The sequence below is a fragment of the Jaculus jaculus genome, chromosome 1, assembly GCF_020740685.1.
Source record: "Jaculus jaculus isolate mJacJac1 chromosome 1, mJacJac1.mat.Y.cur, whole genome shotgun sequence".
NCBI lineage: Eukaryota > Metazoa > Chordata > Mammalia > Rodentia > Dipodidae > Jaculus > Jaculus jaculus.
This window is the reverse complement of record NC_059102.1, coordinates 209,519,705-209,541,126: the sequence shown is the minus strand read 5'-3', so window position 1 is coordinate 209,541,126 and position 21,422 is coordinate 209,519,705. Positions and strand designations below refer to the sequence as shown.

Below are 21,422 nucleotides of genomic sequence, written 5' to 3'. Positions count from 1 at the left end.
ATCCTAGCACGTCACTCCCATTTAACCTTCAAAAATATTCTTCAAAATATTTTATTACTTACTTGCAAGGACAGAGAGGAAGAGAGAGAAAAATGAATGAGAAAGGGCAAGCCAGGGCCTCCTGCCACTGCAAATCAACTCCAGATATATGTGCCACTTTGTGCATATGGCTTTACATGGGTACTGGGGAATCTAATCTGGGCTTTCATGGCTGACCTGCTACTGGCTCTATAGACCAGGCTGAAACTTGTAAAACTGGTGACATGAATAAGTTTGTGCTCTATATGACCTAATCCCCTTTGCCCAGTCTAATTCTTCTTTGGTATAAGTAGACATATTACTGTAATGGATAGATACATGTAATGTAATAACACAGATTACCTCCTACAGGATATGATTTATTAACAGAAGACGGAGAATAGCATGCTTGAAATGTACCTTTTTGAACTGTAGGTAGATAGATGTTATGCAGGAAGAGATAGACACTATGGGACCATGCTGTAAAAGGTTTTACAAATGATGTTGAATTTGATCTCTATTTTTGGTGTGTATGAATATGGCATATGCATGTGTCCCACTGCTAAATGACATAATGAGTGAGTGGACTCATCAACTTTCAATTGTAGTTTTCAAATTAGTCAAGCTCTTTAGACTCTACATAATTTGAAAATAGCTGGCTAGGATAAAGATCTAATTAAGGGAGATGAGGGAGATGGCTCAGTTGGTAAGAGTATTTACTGTGTAGGCATGAGGACCTGAGTTCAATCCCTACCACCCACATGAAAAGATAGGGAAGGCTATGTCCATGTGTAAGGCCAGTGCTGAGGGGGTCAGAGACAAGATCACTGTGGCTCACTGGTCACCCTATCACAAGGAAATAGGGTACAGGAATGATGGGGACAGACAGCTTTAGCTTTTCTGGCCTTCCAGCAACCAAAATATATGAACCTTCCCAATTTTCATTTTAGCAGAAGGAGAAACAAAAAGTGAATAAAGTAAATCCTAACTAGAAAGCAACAAGCACTATGCAGACAAAAAGAGGAAAAGGGAGAAAGCCACTTACCCAAAAGTCAAAATACTACTCTAGCATACAAGCTATGCAGAGCATTCTAAGAGGTATGGAGGTCTTAAAAGTGCTAACTATTTTGATTGGAGAGTTCAAAACTTAGAAGTTGGCACAGACAAAGTAAGACCATGTGATAGAAAATGTTGCAAATTGCCCAGGAAAAGGTGACATTTTCTTTTTCTTTTTAAAAAACCTTTTCTTTTCTTTTCTTTCTTTTTTTTTTTTTTTTTGTTTCCAGGAAAGAAGTTTGGGCATGCCAAAGCCTCTAGAGCTACAGGTGCATGCACCACTTTGTACATCTAGCTTTGGCTTTACATGGTGTTACAGTTACCTTTGCATTGCTGGAAAAACATCTAACCAGAAGTAATTTACGGAAGGAAAGGGTTTATACCAGGTTTACAGAATCCAGGGGAAATACCATCAATGGTGGAATAAACTGGCTCACTTCCACAAATCCATAGCAGGAACACAACTGCAGCAAGCAGCAAACACTGAATAGCCAGTGCTCCAATTGTTCTGAATACACCTTAGGGCTGGGCTACTAGATCCACCCCCAATGACACCTCTCTTCCCCAACAGGATAGAGACTCAAGTTTCAAGTTTAATCAAAAATACCTCTGGCAATGGGAGATATACATTCACATTCAAGCCATCACATGTGGGTGCTGAGGACTCAAACTCTGGCTGGTAGGCTTTGAGAGTGAGCACCTTTATATCACTGAATGATCTCCCTGCCCTTGTTCTATTTTTGACACAAAGTTTTCTAAAGTCCAGGCTAGCCTTGAATTTGCTATATAGCCAAGAATGACCTTGAACTTCTGATCTTTGGGCCTCTACCTCTGGTGTATTGGGATTATAAGAGTGAACACCACACCTGTTTCATGCAGCTTTGGAAACTGAACCCACAACTTCATGAATGCTAAGCAAACAATCTACCAACTGAGTTACATCTCCAGCCCTAAGATTTTGGTTTTACAGGGAATAACTAGACTAGTCAGATGACTCTACTTCTCCTTTTACTTATAAAATCTGATATGCTGCCTCTTCAGAGAAAGCATTTTCTATAATCACTTTCTCAAAGACTTTTCTTTCTCAAAATATTCCCAAGACAGGAATTGTTCTGAGGAAAGAACTATATGAGTATAGAAGTGATTCTGCATTGCCAATGAATTACAAAGAAATCAAAGTACAAGTTAGTTATTAGAAACGAGTCCACTGACAATAAATTTTGTAGTTTCCCATATCTACATGAATTAAAAAAAAAATTCAGTGAGAATAGAGTCCAATTTCAGAAAAAAAGTCCTGTCTTTATATTACATTTCTTGCACATATTTTCTGTTTTTTACATTTTTTTGTTTATTTTTATTTATTTATTTGAAAGCAACAGAGAAAGAGGCAGAGAGAAAAAGAGAGAGAGAGAGAGAGAGAGAGAGAGAGAGAGAGAGAGAGAGAGAATGGGCGCGCCAGGGCTTCCAGCCACTGCAAACAAACTCCAGATGTGTGTGTGTGCCCCTTTGTGCATCTGGCTAACGTGAGTCCTAGGGAATCGAGCCTTGAACCAGGGTCCTTAGGCTTCTTAGGCTTCACAGGCAAGTGCTTAACGGCTAAGCCATCTCTCCAGCCCTCTTGCACATATTTTCCTCAGCCCTGTCAAAGTATTTTGCATAATCAGAGAGCAAAGAGTGCTCCCCAATTCCTTTTATGAAGCTAGTATCACCCTGATGCCAAAACCAGACAGAGATACAACAAGAAAACTATAGGTTTATACTCCTAATGAATTTAGATGCAAAGATCCTGAACAAAATCATCACCAACCAAATTCAAAAAAATATCAAAAGCATTATCCACCTTGTAAAGTAAAGCAGGCTTTGTCCCAGGGATACAGGGATGGTTCATTATACAGAAATCGGTCAGTGTAACACACCTCATGAAGAAACTTAACAATAAGAACTATATGATCAGACTTCCAGCCAAGATGGCAACTGCCTAGCTCTGCTGCAAATCCCTGGGAAAGAAAGATGCAGATCCTAAGGAGAGAGCCACCCCATCATATCTCAAAATGGCCCCAGCTGAAACTAAGGTAAAGTGGCGAAACAAGCAAGGGTGCTGTTTTCCTGATGAACCAGATACCAGCACAAGGGGGAAGGAGACCAACACAGAGAAAAATCAACTCCTACCAAATCAGAGAGCCAGAGCCTTAGAGGCCTCCAACACCTCATCACTGAATCAGACCAAAAATGAACGCAACATGGCTCAGGGAAATTTTGTGGAAGAGGGGGCGGAAAGAATGTCAGAGCCACATGTTGGGTCATGATATGCAGACATTTATTGTACCAATAACTGTGGGCTAACCCCACAATGCACGACCCATATACCTCAACAAGGAGGGGCCAATGGGGAGGTGGTAGGCCACGGATGAGCCTAATAAAGGTACCAAACTGCCTGTATTTGCTGAATACAAAACTAATAAAAAAATGTAAAAAAAAAAACAAACCCCTACTATATGATCATCTCAATTGATGCAGAGAAGGCCTTTGTCAAAATACAACACCACTTCATGATCAAAACACTGGAAGGAATAGGCATGGAAGGTTTAATCTCAACACTGTAAAGGCTCTAAATATAAAGCACTTAAAGCCCAAATAATTCTTAATGGGGAAAGACTCAGTAACAAGACAGGGGTGCCCACTCTCACCAGTGCTCTTCAACAAAGTACTAGAACTACAAGCCCAAGCAATAAGACAGGAGAGAGATTAAAGGGGTACAAATTGGAAAGGAAGAAGTCAAGTTAGCCCTATTTGCAGATGACATGATCCTATCCATAAGTGACCTGAAATTCTCCATCTCAAAACTTCTAAAGGTGATTAATTCCTTCAGTAAAGTGGTAGGATACAAAATCAACACACACACAAATCAATAGTCATTCTACATGAAAAGGATGAATATATAGAGAAAGAAATCAGCAAGGCTGTTTCATTTTCAATAGCAACAACAACAAAAAAATTAAACACCTTGGAATAACACTAACCAAGAATGTGAATGACCTATATAACATAAAAAAAAAAATTCAAGAAAGAAATTGAGGAGGACTTGAGAGGATGGAAAGACCTCCCATGCACTCCTGGGTAAGTAGAATAAATACTGTGAAAATAGCAACTTTATCAAAAGCATTATTCCATGCTGAACCTGATAATCAGCTATAGGGTGAAGGGGACAGACCCTGAGGATACTCAACACTTACAAAAGCAGAAATTCAGAGGCTCCTAAGCACTTACCACTAAAGTAAAACTTAAAACTCAACCACCATGGCTCAGGGAATTTTGTGGATGAGGGGGTGGAAAGATTGTAACAGCCAGAGTGAGACATCATGTCCAGAGGCAATCCCTCCCCCTCAAATTAACTGACTGCTGCTCCCATAACTTCATAAACCACAACCCCATGGAGAATACATGCAACCCCAATGAGGAGAATCCCCAGAGGAATGGGGGGAGGGGCGAGGGAAAACAGTGTTCCAACACATGTTGTATCTACACAAAATGTTAATAATAGCATTAATAAAAAAGAAAAAAAAAACAATAGAAAATTCAATAATGTACACAATGTTGGTAGAGGTATCTCTGGCTAACAACTGTGGGTGATTTTTGTTTTAGTTTTTTGGTTTATCTGTATTTTCTTATTTACTACAATAAAAATCTTTCACATGACTTACAACTTGAGAAATTTACTTTTTTGAATTCTTTACCTTCAAAAAAGGAATGACTTCTTTCATAATTGCTTTAATTTGCCGGTCCAGTTGCTGAGTATCAATTCTAGGACATGGAACAGTAGACACTTCACTTAAAGGTTGTTGTGAACTATGATTTTCAATAATGGAAGTATCTATTTATTTAAGAAAAACAGTGTATTAGTAAACTTTAGTAACATTATATATATCATTTATTAAACATTTAAAGTATGCTATAGTAATTTTATGCAAAAAGGAAAGTATATGTACTCTTAGCAGTCCTAATAATCAAATGAAAGAAGAAATACAACTACTAAGATGTAGCTTGTGGGAAATTTACTATTTATATAGGGTCTCATATTGTTCAGGAAGGCATGAACTTGCTATGTATTCCAGGCTGGCCTTGAATTCATGATTCTTCTGCTTCAACCTAAATCTATAGCCATGCCCAGATGGCTTTCAATTTTTATATGCAACTATGATTATTATTTCTAATCAATCTAAAAACTTACCTTCTAAATTATTAACTGTATTAGTGGCAGCAGGACCATCTTCATCCTCAATAACCCTGCAGGTACATCTCACATTTGATTTACTATCAGCTTCAGTCTTCATACGCTCATATTCTCTCATTCTGGCCAATGCCTGATCTAAGTGAATCACAGTGTTACCTGCATTTGAAACATAAATATTTGCAGAATACAGAAAAACAAATGTTTTTATGTATTTCTCAAAATGAAATCCAAACAAAATAAAGGAAAAATTGGTATTTTAAATACTTATTTGGAGGAGTGAGAGAACGGGCACATCAGGGCCCCCTGTTGCTATGAACAAAAACTCCAGACACATGTCTCACTTTATGCATCTGGCTTTTATGTGGATACTGGGGAAATGAATCCGGATGTTATGTATTGCAAGCAAGTGCTTTAAACTACAGAGCTAGCTCTCCAGCCAGGAATATCAATTCTGTATTTGCACTAAGAGGCACTTTACTGATATCACATTTATTTGTTTATTTAACTCTTCAATAACCCTACAGATGATACTACTTTCATCTCCACAGAACATAAGGAACTTGAAGTCTCACAGCCAATTAAATGTGCTCCTTAGTTATTCCAGGTTTTTACTACAAGTTGTTTATGATCAGAAATTTGAGTCCTTATACCAAACTGTAAATTTCATTTTCATTGTAAACATGTTTGGATAAGCCTTAAATTTTTCTAAGTAATTAACTAGATGAACTTAAAGAATGGTCTTTTCCCATAAGGAAAATAAAGGTTCCACTTCTGCATTCTTATTACTCATGCTTAAAGTTCTATATGTTTTTCCCAAGAACACAGAAATGTCAATATGATTCCCTCATCATTAGAATCTGCATAGTCACAAAGTTTAGATGATTTGCTCCAACTGAGAATTCACCATATCTTGAGTTTAGAATGGATAATTTTATATATGCCTTTAAACCACACATTGCTTTTTTACATGTTGTTTTCTTATTTATGCAATTCAAAGATGATAAGACATCATATTAAAGTCATATGCTAAGATTACAAAAAAGGCTCTGCTTACCTAGGTCATCTGTTGCAAAAGGCTCAAAATTTGAAGATACAGACATGACACTAGCATTATCAGCATCATTTTGATCACTTATCTTGTGTGTTTCTCTTTCTAAGTCCTTCTCAAAAGTTTCCTAAGTTATGGTAAAATAAACAAAATTATTAATATTTAAGCTTTTTTAAAGATTTGCTTTATTTAATTATTAAGAGAGACAGAGAGAGAATGGATGGGCCAGGGCCTCTACCTACTGCAAAGGAATTCCAGAAGCATGTGCCATCGTGTGCATCTGGCTAACATGGATCTGGAGAATCAAACCTGGATCCTTAGGCTTTGCAAGCAAGCTCTTTAGCCACTAACCAAATATCTCCAGCCCATACTTCAGATATTTTATAAAGATTAAAGATCTAACACTGAAACTGCTATTTACATAAAACCATATTAAAATGATATTGCAAGTTACACAAGTATTCTGCCCCAAACAAGACTAGAATATAAGCAGTTATTAAGTCACAGAAAACATTAAGCAGAAACCTTGCAGAATTATGTCATTATGTAGACAAATTCACAAAGCCAGTACTCAAATTTGTGAACTGAAAAAAATTTCTGAAGTGGGCTGGGGAGAGATGGCTTAGCTGTTAAGCGCTTGCCTGTGAAGCCTAAGGACCCTGGTTCGAGGCTCGGTTCCCCAGGTCCCACGTTAGCCAGATGCACAAGGGGGCGCACGCGTCTGGAGTTCGTTTGCAGTGGCTGGAAGCCCTGGCGCACCCATTCTCTCTCTCTCCCTCTATCTGTCTTTCTCTCTATGTCTGTCGCTCTCAAATAAATAAATAAAAAATGAACAAAAAATATTTAAAAAAAATTTCTGAAGTGACAGTTAACATGTTAAATTAATTTTACATCCTCATAGACATTTTATCTGGAAACCCTTACTAAATTAAAAATTTACATTTTACTGTCATCATTAACATAGTAAGACATCATTGTAACTACAGTTTATTCAGTTTTGACAATGGACAGATACATTTCTGTAGACAGCTTCTTTCATCAGCTCAAGAAAGTTCCTTTGAACTCCACTATAGTTAATTTCTATCACACTTTGCTCATATGATTTCTTTTCTTTCTTTTTCTTTTTTTTTTGGTTTTTCGAGGTAGGGTCCTCCCACCTCGGCCTCCTGAGTACTGGGATTAAAGGCATGCGCCATCACGCAGGCCCAGCTTAAGTTTTACCAACTTTTTTTTTGGGGGGGGGGGTTTCGAGGTAGGGTCTCACTCGAGCCCAGGCTGACCTGGAATTCACTATGGAATCTCAGGGTGGCCTCAAACTCACAGTGATCTTCCTTCCTTTGCCTCTCAGTGCTGGGATTAAAGGCATGCACCACCATACCCTGCTTCAATTTCTTATTTTTTTAGGCAAGTAGGTAGGTGAGAATGAGAATGAGAGGCAGAAAGTAGATTGAGTAAGGGCTTTCTGCCACTGCACATGAACTCCAGAAACATGTACCACTTGGTGCATCTGGCCTTTTGTGGGTAATCAAACAAGGGTGTTAGGCATTGCAAGCAAACACTTTTAGCTGCTGAGCAATCTCTCCAGCCTCACTCATATGATTTCTATCACTATAGATCATTCTTGCTAGTTCTAGAACTTAATACAAGTGAAATCTTAAAGATATACTCTTTAGCATCTTGTTTCTTTCACTCAGTATGTTTCTGAAATTAATCCATGTTGCTGTGTGTTTCAAAATTAAATTTTAAACTGCTATGTATTATTCCTCTGTGTGGATGTACCAGTGTATTTATCAAAGTATCTGTTGATGCTTCGGTTTGAGGTTATCATAATTAAAGGTGATCTGAACAATAAGGTACAAGGATTTTTGTGGGTATGTTTTCATTTCTCTTGGATGAATACCCAGAAGATAAAGAAGTGCTGGGCCTCATGCTAAGTTTAATTTAACTTTATCTAATAAACTATCAATCCCTTTCCAAAGTGGTTGCACAATTTTACATTTCCACAAGCAGCATAAAATCCCAACAGTTCTGTGTCCACAACAAGCCCTTCTTGAAAGTGGTTTCAGTTTTAACATTTCTAATGGGCCATTCACAGATTTTCTTTCAAGAAACATCTGTTTAAATCTCTTGCACATTTTTTTTTTAACAAAGCTGACTTAAATATAATCAAGTCCTAAGAGTTCTTTATGTAGTCCAGCTGCAAATCATTTTTTGTATATAACAAAGATTATTTTCAGAGAAAAATCTTTTGTAAACTATGAAAGTTGTTATTCTTTTTTATTGTTTTTTTTTCAAGGTAGGGTCTCACTCTAGCCCAGGCTGACCTGGAATTCACTTATGTAGTCTCACGGTGGCCTCAAAATCATGGCGATTCTCTCACCTCTGCATCTCGAGTGCTGGGATTAAAGACGCACACCACACCTGGCTCAGATTTTATTGTTTAAAAAAATATTTTTATATGCTAGAGAGAAAGAGAGAGACAGAAAAAGAGAAGCAGAGGCAAAATGAGAGGAAGGGGGGGAGAGAAAGAACTGGCCCTGGTCTGACAGGCTTTGCAAGCAAGCACCTTTAATTGTTGAGCCATCTCTCCAGCCCAGTCCCCCCCCCCCCCTTTCAATTTCCTTGGAAGTAATAGGTTTGTTCAGAAAGTCATCTGTCCTGGATTTAGTTTCAGAAGGTGATGAGTCAAGGAATTTATCCATTTCTTCCTACTTTCCCAATTCTGTGGAATACAGGTTCGTTTTCTTTTAAAGTTTTATAAAAATATTTTATTTGTTTATTTAAGGGAGGGTGGAGAAAGAGGCAGACAGAATGGGCATACAAGGGCCTTCAGCTAGTGCAGATGAATTCTAGATGTGTGTGCCACCTTGTACATGTGGCTTATGTGGGTCCTGGGAATCAAACCTGGATCCTTAGTCTTTGCAGGCAAGTGCCTTATATGCTAAGCCATCGCTTCAGCCCTTTACCTTTAAAGTTCTCTTTAAAAAAAAAAAAAAATCTGTTTATTTGTTTGCAAGCAGAGAGAGAGAGAGAGAGAGAGAGAGACAGAGAGAGAGAGACAGAGACAGAGAATGGGCACAACCAGGACCTCTTGCCACTGCAAACAAACTCCAGATATACGCACAACTTTGTGCATCTGGCTTTAAACGGGTACTGGGGAGTTGAATTTGAGTCATTAGGCTTTGCAGGCAAGCACTTAAACAGCCATCTCTCCAGCCCAGTTTTTAATTCTTATGAAATCTACTTTATTAGTTGTTTTCTTTCTTTCTTTCTTTCTTCTTTCGTTTTTCGAGGTAGGGTCTCACTGTAGCCCAGGCTGACCTGGAATTCACTATGGAGTCTCAGGGTGGCCTCAAACTCAAGGCGATCCTCCTACCTCTGCCTCCCGAGTGATGGGATTAAAGGCGTGCGCCACCACAGCAGGCAGTTGTTCTCTTATATACAGACTTTTGTGTCAAAAGTCACCACTCCCATTTTCTTTTAGAGTTTTTCTGTTTATAATTTAATTAATTTATTTAAGAGAGAGAGAATGGGTGTGCCAGGGCCTCCAGCCACTGCAAATAAACTCCATGAATATGCACCACCTTGTGTATCTGGCTTATATTAGTAGGGAATTGAACCTGGGTTCTTAGGCTTCATAGGCAAATGTTTTAGACACTAAGCCTTCTCGCCAGCCCTTCTTGTAGTTTTCCTAAGGCTAGCTTTTACAGGACTTATGGTCATCTCAAATTAATCTCAGGGTCTAGTATGATGAAGGGATAGTTTCTCATTTATATTTTGGCTAAAAAAATTCTCCTAACTGTTGTGTGCTTTCAGTTGTAAATATCATTATAGAAAGTCTTGCTGGGAAGTACTAACAAGTACTCTATTGTTAAATTTTATTTAAAACATTACCAAAAGTTCTTTTATTCTATATTTATTGTTCAATTTCTAAAAATTTATAGTTGGTGCAGAACATGCTCAATTAAAATTTTTTAAAAATTTATTTATGGGGGGGCGTGGAGAATGGGCAAGCCAGGGCCTCCAGCCACTACAATCAAACTCCAGGTGCATGTGCCACCTTGTACATCTGGCATATCTGCGGATAGTAGGGAATCAAGCCTGGGTCTGTAGGCTTCACAGGCAAGCGCCTTAACTGCTAAGCTCTCTCTAGCTCCATGCTCAAATTTTTAAAGATCAATGGTTCATTTGAAATTTGGATTAAAAAGGAGGCTTGAGAGTTAAGGAAATAAAATTACTGAAAAAGATGCATAAAGTAAAAAAAAAAAAGTTTTCATTCTCTGTCATTATCTTAATATCCAACAATCCTTAGAATAACCTAATAACTCCTTTTTCTTCTTTAAAAAAGCAACAGCTGAACCATTTTTCATAAAAAGGAGCATACCCCTTTTCAGTTAATTGTAATAGCAATGCATTAAAACTAGCAAGCATTTATTTCTTAATTTGTTTATGATATCACAGAGCCAAATAAAACTGTAGACTTTATATACAGGTTTGGCTCACAGTGCTACAGGACTTGGAGCTCAGTGGAGAAACATTCTGAGCAGAAAAGATGAGACGAAGTATCATTTTCAACACAAGCTTAAGAGCATAAGAAAACTTCCAATAGTTCTATGAAATTTTTTTTTTTTTTTTTAAATCTGAAGATTTGGTTTAAGAGAAGCACTACCTTCAGCTAACACTGTGTTAGTATTTCAACAATGGGCAAAATCACTGTATTATTAGTCCAAGTGAGGGGGAGAAAGAAGGGTGACAAGACAAGCAGGGAGATTTGAGCCATAGGGATTATAATGACCAGGTTATCCTATCTTGGTCCCAGAAGCCCCCAGAGAGAACATGCTTTCCCTCCCTCCGTCAGAGCCCTCAGCCAAGGTCACTAGTTGAGGGAGTATTTCTGTGCTCAGGGCCGGAGGTGAGGAAAGAGGATCCAACCAAAAGCTTACTTCCAGGCTCCTGAACACTATTCACATTAACTTCTTGAACGTTTGTGTATGATAAATTGAAATTAAGTCCACATTTAACAAATCATTATTAGCTTACATCGTCAGTTGTGCCAAGGCTTTCACTGGGAGTAAGTTCTGAATTTGATGCTACCCAAGTGCCAGAGTTCACTAACTTGACATTTTCTCCTTCTTTTTCATCACTCTCAGAAATATGTCTGGAAACCATATCCTAAATAGGGAAATAAAGACATTAATGTACAATACATATGCTTCATTCCAAAGTTATGTTACAAATTTAAAAGTACAAGCAGATGGAAAGTCACAGATCTAAGTGTGAGGGAAAAAAAAACCACACAGAAAAATTGCTCCCAAACCACAAAAAGGTACTTAAGACATAAGAGTTGTTTTATTTTTAAAAATAATTTTTGGGCTGGAGAGATGGCTTAGTGGTGGCGTGCCTACAAAGCCCAGGACCCAGGTTCAATTCTCCAGTACCTGCGTAAAGCAAAATGCACGAGGTGGCGCACACATTTGGAGTTTGTTTGCATAGGCTAGAGGCCCTAGTGGGCCCATTCTTTCTCTCCCTTTAAAATAAATAAATAAAATATTTTAAAAACACTTTTGAAATAGTTATTTATAGGGGGGTTAGAAAATATGAGCATGCCAGGGCCTCTTACCATTGCAAATGAACTTCAGGTGCGAGAACCACTATAACCATTTGGCTTATGTGGGTATCGGGGAACTGAACTTGGGTCAGCGGGTTTTGCAAACATGCACCTTTTAACCATAAATCATCTCCCCAGCCCCATACAAGGAGTTTTAAATAAAATGATGAGAAAAGCTGGAAGTCAATCAAATTACATACAGAACAAGGACATGTTTCAATCTATAATGATAGCCAGATAGAACCAAGAACAAAGTGGACAAAAGAATACTATGTACCAGATACCTGCAATGCATACAAAGCCCTTTGTCTCAAGTAGTCTGTATTAAGTAGTTGAAGCTCATGGAAGAGTTCAATAAGAAAATGTGGACGAGATTCATTTTGAGAAATTAATGTCGCTACTTCAGAATAAATAGTATCCCGTAGAGTTTCAAACATTGAAAAATCACTCCCAGTTTCTGGAAGATAAAAAAAGATCAGGAAAATAATAATGACAAAATATCTTTATGATAATTCATACTAATCTGTATGATTACTCTAAACCCTTAACAGAACCCAACTCTATTTCAGGGCTTTTAAGGTTGGGGAGAAAAGAAGCTTGGTAGTACATGTTTGTTAGAAATAATCCTAAAATATCAAGATAAACACTATCTATTAAAGAATAGGTAAGTTTGTTACTTAGTCATATTTATTTCTCAAGAACAAACTTAGCTGGGTGTGGTGGCGTATGCCTTTAACTTCAGCACTTGGGAGGCAGAGGTAGGAGGATTACCATGAGTTCCAGGCCATCCTGAGACTATATAGTGAATTCCAGGTCAGCCTGAGTTAAGAGTGAGTCCCTACCTCAAAAACAAAACAAAAAACCATAAATTTAGCCAAATGTGAGAGCATGCCTATAACCCCAGCAATGTGGAAGCTCAGGCAAGAGGATGACGAATTTAAGGTTTAAAAAAGGAAATCTGGCAGGTGTGGGGCACACACCTTTAATCCCAGCACTCTGGAGGCAGAGGTAGGAGGATTGCTGTGGGTTCAATGCCACCTTGAGACTCCATAGTGAATTCCAGGTCAGCCTGGACTACAGTGAAACCCTACCTCACAAAACAAAAACAAAAACAAAAATTAAAAAAATGAAATCTATTTGTTACATTAATGTTGAGAACAAACTGAAGTCCACTGATTAAAAAATTCTATTTTAAGATCTCATCTAGAATGGGGCACTCATTCTCAAATCTCACCCAATTCAGTAAAGTGTTGTGCTGACAAAGAAAAATACATAATTATAATCATAACAGGACAATTTCACTAATGTGTTATTTATATACTTAGTATAAACTGGACCAAGAAAAGCAGTGCCCAACTGTAGCCTTCAACTTCACAGAATCTCCACATCACTATTATTTAGCTACAATTCTGCTACATGTATTTGCTAATAACCCAAGTTTATTACTCTCTAAAAGTCATATTCTTTTTTGCGGGAGGGGGGTGGCGGCTGAGGATCAAATCGAGGGCCACACAAATACGACCCCTTTAAAGAATACGCTCAGCCCCTAAACTCTTAATTTTAAGGGTACAATTTAGGAACTGTTTCCATTATTTTGTTATCTCTGGCAGTGGGGAAAGGTACTTTCAAATGCTTCTTCTAGCTATCAAATTCCATAAACTTTCTAGAATAGACTCTACAAGTATATACTCAGTTTTTGCAATAACAAGTGATAAGATTTTTAAGAAAGTAAAAATTTTAACGTATGTATGTTGCTTTTTAAAAGCATGCCAACACCAGGCGTGGTAGAACATGCCTTTAATTCCAGCACTTGGAGGCAGAGATAGGAGGACTGCTATGAGTTTGAGGCTAGCCTGGGACTACAGAGTGCGTTCTATCTAGGTTAGCTGGGGCTAGGATGAGACCCTGCCTTGAAAAAAACTAATTAAAAAAAGGTGTGCCAAGAACATAAAGTTCTAATTTATTTCTGCAGGATAAAGAAAAGAAAATGCAGAAGAAATGTACTCTCATGGAAAAAGTGCACTAATTAGCCTAGTAACACAATATGCTCAGGTCTCCATTTCCACAGGTACAAAACACAAGTAACATCAACAGCAGCAACAAACCATGAAACTTTCCTATCTTTCCTTAAGATAGTTATGCATAAAAAAATGAAGCGAAGCCGGGCGTGGTGGCGCATGCCTTTAATCCCAGCACTCGGAGGCAGACGTAGGAGGATTGCCATGAGTTCGAGGCCACCCTGAGACTACATAGTGAGTTCCAGGTCAGCCTGGGCTAGAGTGAGACCCTACCTTGAAAAAAAAAAATGAAGTGATACATTATATTGAAGTTTTCTTGATAGTTTGAAAATGTTTCAATGTGATATATTATTACAAAAGTAAAATTTACTAAAACCAAGAACCAAAACTAAGATATCTCTACTTATAGGAAAAATGCAGATCAGGAGGTATTATGTGATATGCAAGCTTTCAACTTACATAACATACTGCAACTTCATCATAGCTGTCTACTTAAAAAGAAAAATTTCAAATCTATAAAAAAGTACATTTAATGGCATTTAAGAGTACTGAATATGATAAAATTATCACTAAGTAATCATAACCTTTGTCTTTTCCTTATGGAGTTAAGAGATGGAAAGTTTATGCCAGTTTCTCCTCCTGGATTAAAATTAGCATTTGTTAGAAAACAATAACAACCACCACCCAAATTGCAGTTAGCTTTATCAGATCCAGTCTTTTACTAGTGTAAGTCAGTCTTGTCAGCTCCGGGTTCTAGTTTTACTTTCTTTACAGTCCCCCCTAAGGGGTCAAATAGGCTTTAATTTTCTTCATGTATATTTGTAGAAAGAGCTAAATTGTCTCAATTCTATATCAAATAAAAATGTATTTAATGAGAACATATACTTTGAAACCAAAACAGTATTTTGGAATTTACATTTCTATTAATTATTATAGTCTGCATATTATAGTTGATAGTTTTTTTTTACAGATGTTGATTAATAATAAAAAAAATCATAATACCCATGTTTCCAAAAAAGTTAATGCTTTTATGTATTTACGAAATACAAAATAAGGGGCTGGAGAGAGAGATGGCTTAGTGGTTAAGCCATTTGCCTGCAAAGCCAAAGGACCTTAGTTTGATCCCCCAGGACCCATGTAAGCCAAATGCACAGGGTGGCACATGGAGTTCATTTGTGGTGGCTGGAGGCCCTGGTGTGCCTGTTTACTTCCCCTCTCTCAAATAATCTATAAAAAAATTTAAAAGAAATATAAAATAAATTAACTTTCTAACACTAAGTCATAAAAATTTTCCTTTATCCTTACAAATGTGTTTGTTAGGTTTCATAAAGTAACAGCAAAACAAGGAAGACAGTTTACTAACTATATAACAAAGAACAGAGTTATAAATGAAAGGCTTCAGAATTTTATGAACATGAACATTTTTAAGTCACAAAACATATACACTAAGCGAAATCTAAATAAACAAAAAGAGGATTTTTAGGAAAAATGAAAAAGAATTAACAGAAGTGGATACCAAAACTAAGCAGATAATGTTACCTGGTGCTTCAGTGCATGCATTTCTGTTAGACTGCTGTAGTATTCTCCTAGCATGTGCTGTAGGAAAGGGCAGACATAGGATGAACATAAAATGTGTATGAGCAGTTAAAGACAGGGTTTATAATATGAGTAAGTGAATAAAAAGAAGAAGCAAGCCAATTTTTAAGAAGTTGTTTGCCTACAGTGAAATGTTATTGCAAGTCATAGCTTATGGCCTATTTAAAAAGCAATCTCATTAAGGAGAATCTTAAAAGGTTTGCTATAAATAAATTACTGTGAGCACTGAAGACTATCATAATAAACTATCATTTCTTTTTATGAAGCATAAAAAACATTGTAACTTCTGTAATCCCCATGGGAGAAAAGGTCTGAATAATTCAGTAATAGTAATATAGACTACTCTCTATTAACCGTATGTTATACACAGTCACAAGAAGCCTTAGTACATAAACTTGAGGTAATGGTTAAATGAAAAACATAACTCTTAAAAATGTGAATGAGGGCTGGAGAGATGAGGGCTTAACGGTTAAGGTGCTTGCTTGTGAAGCCAAAGGACCCAGGTTCGATTCCCCAGTACCCATGTAAGCCACATGCACGTCCATTATCTCTGTCTTCTATCTCTCTCTCTCTCTCTCTCTGCTTGCAAATAAATAAATTAAACATTATTTTAAAAAATGTGAATGAGTAATACTTAGGCATTTTTTAATACATTAAAATTCAACAATTATATATTTTTTCGGGTGACAATAAGGTCAGAAATACTATTGCTATCAATTTATCAGTTATTTAAGAAATAATAATTTATGCCGGGCGTGGGGGTGCACGCCTTTAATCCCAGCACTTGGGAGGCAAGGTAGGAGGATCGATGTGAGTTTGAGGCCACCCTGAGACTCCATAGTGAATTCCAGGTTACCCTGGGCCAGAGTGAGAACCCGCCTCAAAAAAAAAAAAAAAAAAAAGAAATAATAGTTTATTAAACTTTTTATATTTGTGCCCTTCTCCAATCTTACCCAACTACTTATTCTTTGACAATATCATGGTTGGGCAACTATAATGAAAGGTGATGAAATTTTTAAAATTTTGCTAAAATTATGGGTTCAGGACAAGAGAATTGCTATTTTTGCCAAAAGACCCTGGACTCAACAGTTGAAACTTCAGTGCTACCATTTCCCAGCAATATGAACATTCAAAAGTCATTCTGGAACACAAACAAATGTGATATTCTGTTCTGATCATAAACCTAACAAATTTCACTACAGAAATTTTAGAAAACAGATGAATTTAAAAGATCATAAAATCACTTGGTAACATTTTGATTCATTTTTTTCTTGTCTTTTTATTTACAGCTACATGGATAGAATCATACTGTTAAGACAACAATAAACTCTAAGCTGCCCTTCATCTTTCTGTTTCCTTAGAATAGATTCCAAAATGAAACTAAGGGCATGACTTTGGAAAGATTTTCAGAAAGGTTGTATTACCACCCCTTTTAAAGTACTTGGTGGTGGTGTTGGGGGGAAACGACGACAGGTACTTCTCTATGAGTCAATGAAAACTGGATATAAAACCAATGTAGTATTTTGAGGAGGCTCAAATGAGATGTATAAAAATATCTCAAATTAACTGTGAAATGTAACAATAAAGCATGACATAAATGGTAGCTAATAGTATTACTCTGTCATTTTCACCAGTGATATGAGAATAATGCATCTATATTTACTCTCAGTATTTAAGAAGTACATATCCTATAAAAATCAATAAAGTACCAGTGGTTAAAACTAAAATGGTAACAAATACTCAATAATCACTGAGAGCCTACCATATATCAAGTACATTAATATTTAATAAAAACATATAAAAAAGCAGTTTCTATTGCCAAGGGACTCAAAAGGGTGGCATAGACATTTAATGCTTTAATACTATATAATGTGATTCAGATAATTAAGCTTCATATGGTTCCAATGGAAACAAAACACTATCCCAGTTTGGATTCAGATGCAACTTTGGGGCTCTAGGACTAAAATTCTATTTAAGAGTCTAGTAGTGAAAATGATTTACAGAGGAAGAAAAAAAGGACTTGAGAAAAGACAACTGGCAGGGCAAGAAATAATATGAGAGCTATAGGAACATGCCAGCTCAGTGTTATGAATAAAGGTTAAAGCAGAAGATGGTGAGGAATGAATCTGCAAAGTCAAAGGAAAGATTATACTAAGTCCTCCACACCTTATCTGACAGGCAAGGATAAGCCAAAGCTTTTAAGAAGGGAAGTGATATGATTTTCTATCAAATGCTAATTTCCAACTAGGAGTTCCATACTGTTACCTATTCTTAAATATGTCAAAAATTAATATTACAAAAATATTTCCAGTTTATAGTTCTTCACATGAATTAATATGTTCTGTAATGTCTACTATTAAAACAGTTCAGTATTAAAACTTGCTTTAATCCAGATTTTCAAACCTAACACAAAGAATTCTTTGAGTTAAAGCCAACAAAGAAAGAGGAACATACCTGAAGATATTTCTGAAGATCGATTATATTTTAGTATTTTTTCCAGATGCTCATGATTCTTTCTGCTGAATACTTTTGCTTGAACAGGCTCTTCAGTCTGTGATGAATGTCTATTCCTACTTTTGCAAGGTTCACATGTGCTAGACACACTGGCACTTTCATACCCTTGGATAAAAACGTGTCATCTGTTATCAAATAAACTATACCAAAAGGTAAATAGATTTCCACAGTAAAACACTATAAGCAACTCAAAGCCTGGTATAGATAGAATACAAAGTAGTGTCTTTGAATACCTGTGTAATAACCTTTGGAAGGACAGAGTAACTGTAATAAATTCTAACAGTTTCATATGAGTCTCTTGATATCCCAATTCAAAGTAAAGTAGAACACAGATCTCATAGGAAACAAAAAGTCCAAGCTTACAAGTTTACAATATTAGGAAATATCAGAAACAAAACAGATACAATACATACAGATACGAATACTAGGCATTAAATGTGTTTTCATATTAAACCTTTTGTTTAAAGACCTATGTTTTAAAAGGCTTTACTCATCTTTAGGGTATATTCATCATATATATGCATATGTACATGTATGTATATATATGTGCATGTGTGTATACATACATACATTATAAAATCGCCCATCATGTATATATATTCTGAGTTTTCCTTCTAACTTTTCTTTGTGTGTATGCAATTGCATGTAGAAGTCAGAAGTTACTAGGTATATTTTTCATTCTCTCCACCTTATTTACTGAGGTAGGCTTTTTCACTTGAAACGAGACCTAGCCAATTTGTCTATTCTATCTAGTCAGCTTCTCCAGAGGATCCTGACTCTGCTTCTCATACACTGAGATTACAAAAAGAACACCATACCTGCCCAACATCTACATAGATGTTGGGGATCAAAACTTCATTCTTCATGTTTATCCATTTTTTTTTTTTTTTTTAAATTTTCAAGGTAGGGTCTCACTCTAGCCCAGGCTGACCTGGAATTCACTATGTAATCTCAGGCTGGCTTCATACTTACAGTGATCCTCCTAACTCTGCCTTCTGAGTGCTGGGATTAAAGGCATGTACCACCACAGCTGGCATCAACTTCTGTTTTAGTAAATTTTATTTGCACGTGTAAATTAGTGTGTTGGGGGGGGGTGTAAGGTGCATGTATCACTTTGGGGTCAGTTTTATGTGGGTGCTGAAGAATCAAACCTGGGCCAACAGGCTTTACAAGCAACCACTGAGCCATCTCCCCAGACCCTCAACTTCTTTTGTTCTATATGGATATATGGTTATACCTATTCTCTCCATACTGAATCAAAATGAACACTGGTCAATATATTAATCTTCCACTTTAGACAATTTGTTTTAGTTAACTATTCCAATGTCAGTTTCAGTCTTTGTCATAGAAGTTAGTATGCTCCATTATCTGGTAAAGCAAAGGTGTCACTTAGCTTCTTTTTCTTTTTAAAATGTATTTTTCATTTATCAATCAGAGAGGGGGAGAGAGAGAGACGGGTGCAAAGAGAATGGGCATACCAGGGCTTCTAGCCAATGCAGGCTTTTACATGGGAACCTGGGTCCTTAGGCTTCACAGGCAAGCACCTTGACCACTAAGCCATCTCTCCAGCCCCAACTGTCTAATATCCTCTTGATACATTAGCTGATTCAATTTGCTAGTATTTTTCTCATTCTAGCCCAGGACAACCTGGAACTCACTTTGTAGCCCCAGGCTTCCTATCTCAGCCTCCTAAATGTTGGGATTAAAGGTGTGTGCCACCACACCCAGCTCTGATTTTCTTCTCTTTTCTTTTCTGGTTTTTCAAGGTAGGGTCTCACTTTGGCCTAGGCTTACCTGGAATTCACTATGTAGTCTCAGTCTGACCTTGAACTCACAGCTGTCCTCCTACCTCTGCCTCCAGAGTGCTAGGATTAAAGGTGTGCACCACCATAACCAGCCGTGATTTTATTTTTTGAGACAGTGTGTTGCTCTATAATGTAGCACAAACTAACTTGAAATTCAGGGCAATCCTGCTAAAAGCCTACTTACTTTTGAAACTTTTTTTTTTTTACTAATAATGCACTATATAACAATGTATTACATGTAATGTATTTTGACAAAAACTCCCTTCTATAACTTTCATTTGTCCCCCTCTTCTTCACTCCAACTAGTCCCTCTCCTGTTTTGATGTCTTTTTTTTGGGGGGGGGCTTCTTTCATTATCTGAGATGGAATGTTGGTGGGTCCATTACTGTGCAGATAAAGAATGTAAAGTAAAAAAGATAAAGTAAAAAATTGTGAGGTCATGAATGCAACAGACATCACTGTTCTGAAGAAGTCCTTCCATCTTCTTAGCCTCCTTACCTTTTAATTTAGAGATTGTCATTTTCTTTCTTAAAATTTTATTTATTTATTTTTGTTTTTTTTGGTAGAGTGTCACTTTTGCTCAGGCTGACCTTGAACTCAAGGTGATCCTCCTACCTCTGCCTCCCGAGTGCTAGGATTAAAGGCTTGCGCCACCACACCTAGCTTTCTTTTCTGTTCCTTCTCTACATCCTTCTCTCTTCCCTCTTCCTGTTCTACATCCTCCCCCACCCCTTCCAACCTTCTTCTTTCCCTTTTTTTTTCTTGGGGAGGGAGGGAGGAGGCAGGGTCTTGCTACTACTTAGCTCAGACTGGCCTCAAACTCAATCCTCCTGCCTCAGTCTACTACTGAGTGGTGGCATGCAAGTGTACAACCATTAGGTCCAGCTTGTCTACTGTTTTCTTTTTTTAAATTTTTATTTATTTATTTATTTGAGAGCGACAGACACAGAGAGAAAGACAGAGAGAGAGAGAGAGAGAATGGGCGCGCCAGGGCTTCCAGCCTCTGCAAACGAACTCCAGACGCGTGCGCCCCCTTGTGCATCTGGCTAACGTGGGACCTGGGGAACCGAGCCTTGAACCGGGGTCCTTAGGCTTCACAGGCAAGCGCTTAACCACTAAGCCATCTCTCCAGCCCTATTGTTTTCTTTATTGAAGTGTTGCCTGATTTTATTTGTCCTTATAAAATAGATAAAATATAAAATAAAATATAAAATAGATAAAAGGTGGGTTGAAGACATGGCCCCATGGTGATAGGTAACCTGCTTGCAAGACCTGATGGCCTGGGTTTGATGCCCCAGTACCTACGCAAAACCAGATGCACAAAGTGGCACATGCATCAGAAATTTGCTTACAATGACAAGAGGCCCTGGCATGCCCTTATACTCTTTCACTCCCTTTCCCTCTCTTGCAAATAAATAATAACAATTTTAAAACAAGGTACAGACTCTATTCTAAGTCATATATTATTTTTATGGCTTTCCTCAGATAGGATATAGGATATAGCTTCTTTTCATTCTGACACATAAAC

The 21,422-nt window shown here is 37.3% G+C and overlaps 1 protein-coding gene across 11 annotated transcripts in view; it reads right to left on the bottom strand.

Annotated features, from left to right (window-relative positions):
• Pcm1 (pericentriolar material 1) overlaps window positions 1-21,422 on the bottom strand; it is a 130,425-nt gene that overhangs the window by 29,228 nt on the left and 79,775 nt on the right. For 7 of the 11 annotated variants that reach the window (XM_045141604.1, XM_045141606.1, XM_045141605.1 and 4 more), the window contains 7 exons: window positions 18,030-18,194; window positions 15,519-15,575; window positions 12,246-12,418; window positions 11,394-11,525; window positions 6,360-6,480; window positions 5,303-5,461; window positions 4,809-4,945 (listed from right to left, as the gene is read on the bottom strand). In XM_045141604.1, coding sequence (XP_044997539.1) covers window positions 4,809-4,945; window positions 5,303-5,461; window positions 6,360-6,480; window positions 11,394-11,525; window positions 12,246-12,418; window positions 15,519-15,575; window positions 18,030-18,194 — 944 coding nt within the window. The remainder of the gene's footprint in view (window positions 1-4,808; window positions 4,946-5,302; window positions 5,462-6,359; window positions 6,481-11,393; window positions 11,526-12,245; window positions 12,419-15,518; window positions 15,576-18,029; window positions 18,195-21,422) is intronic. The other 4 variants (XM_045141607.1, XM_045141610.1, XM_045141613.1 and 1 more) reach the window with 1 other exon arrangement.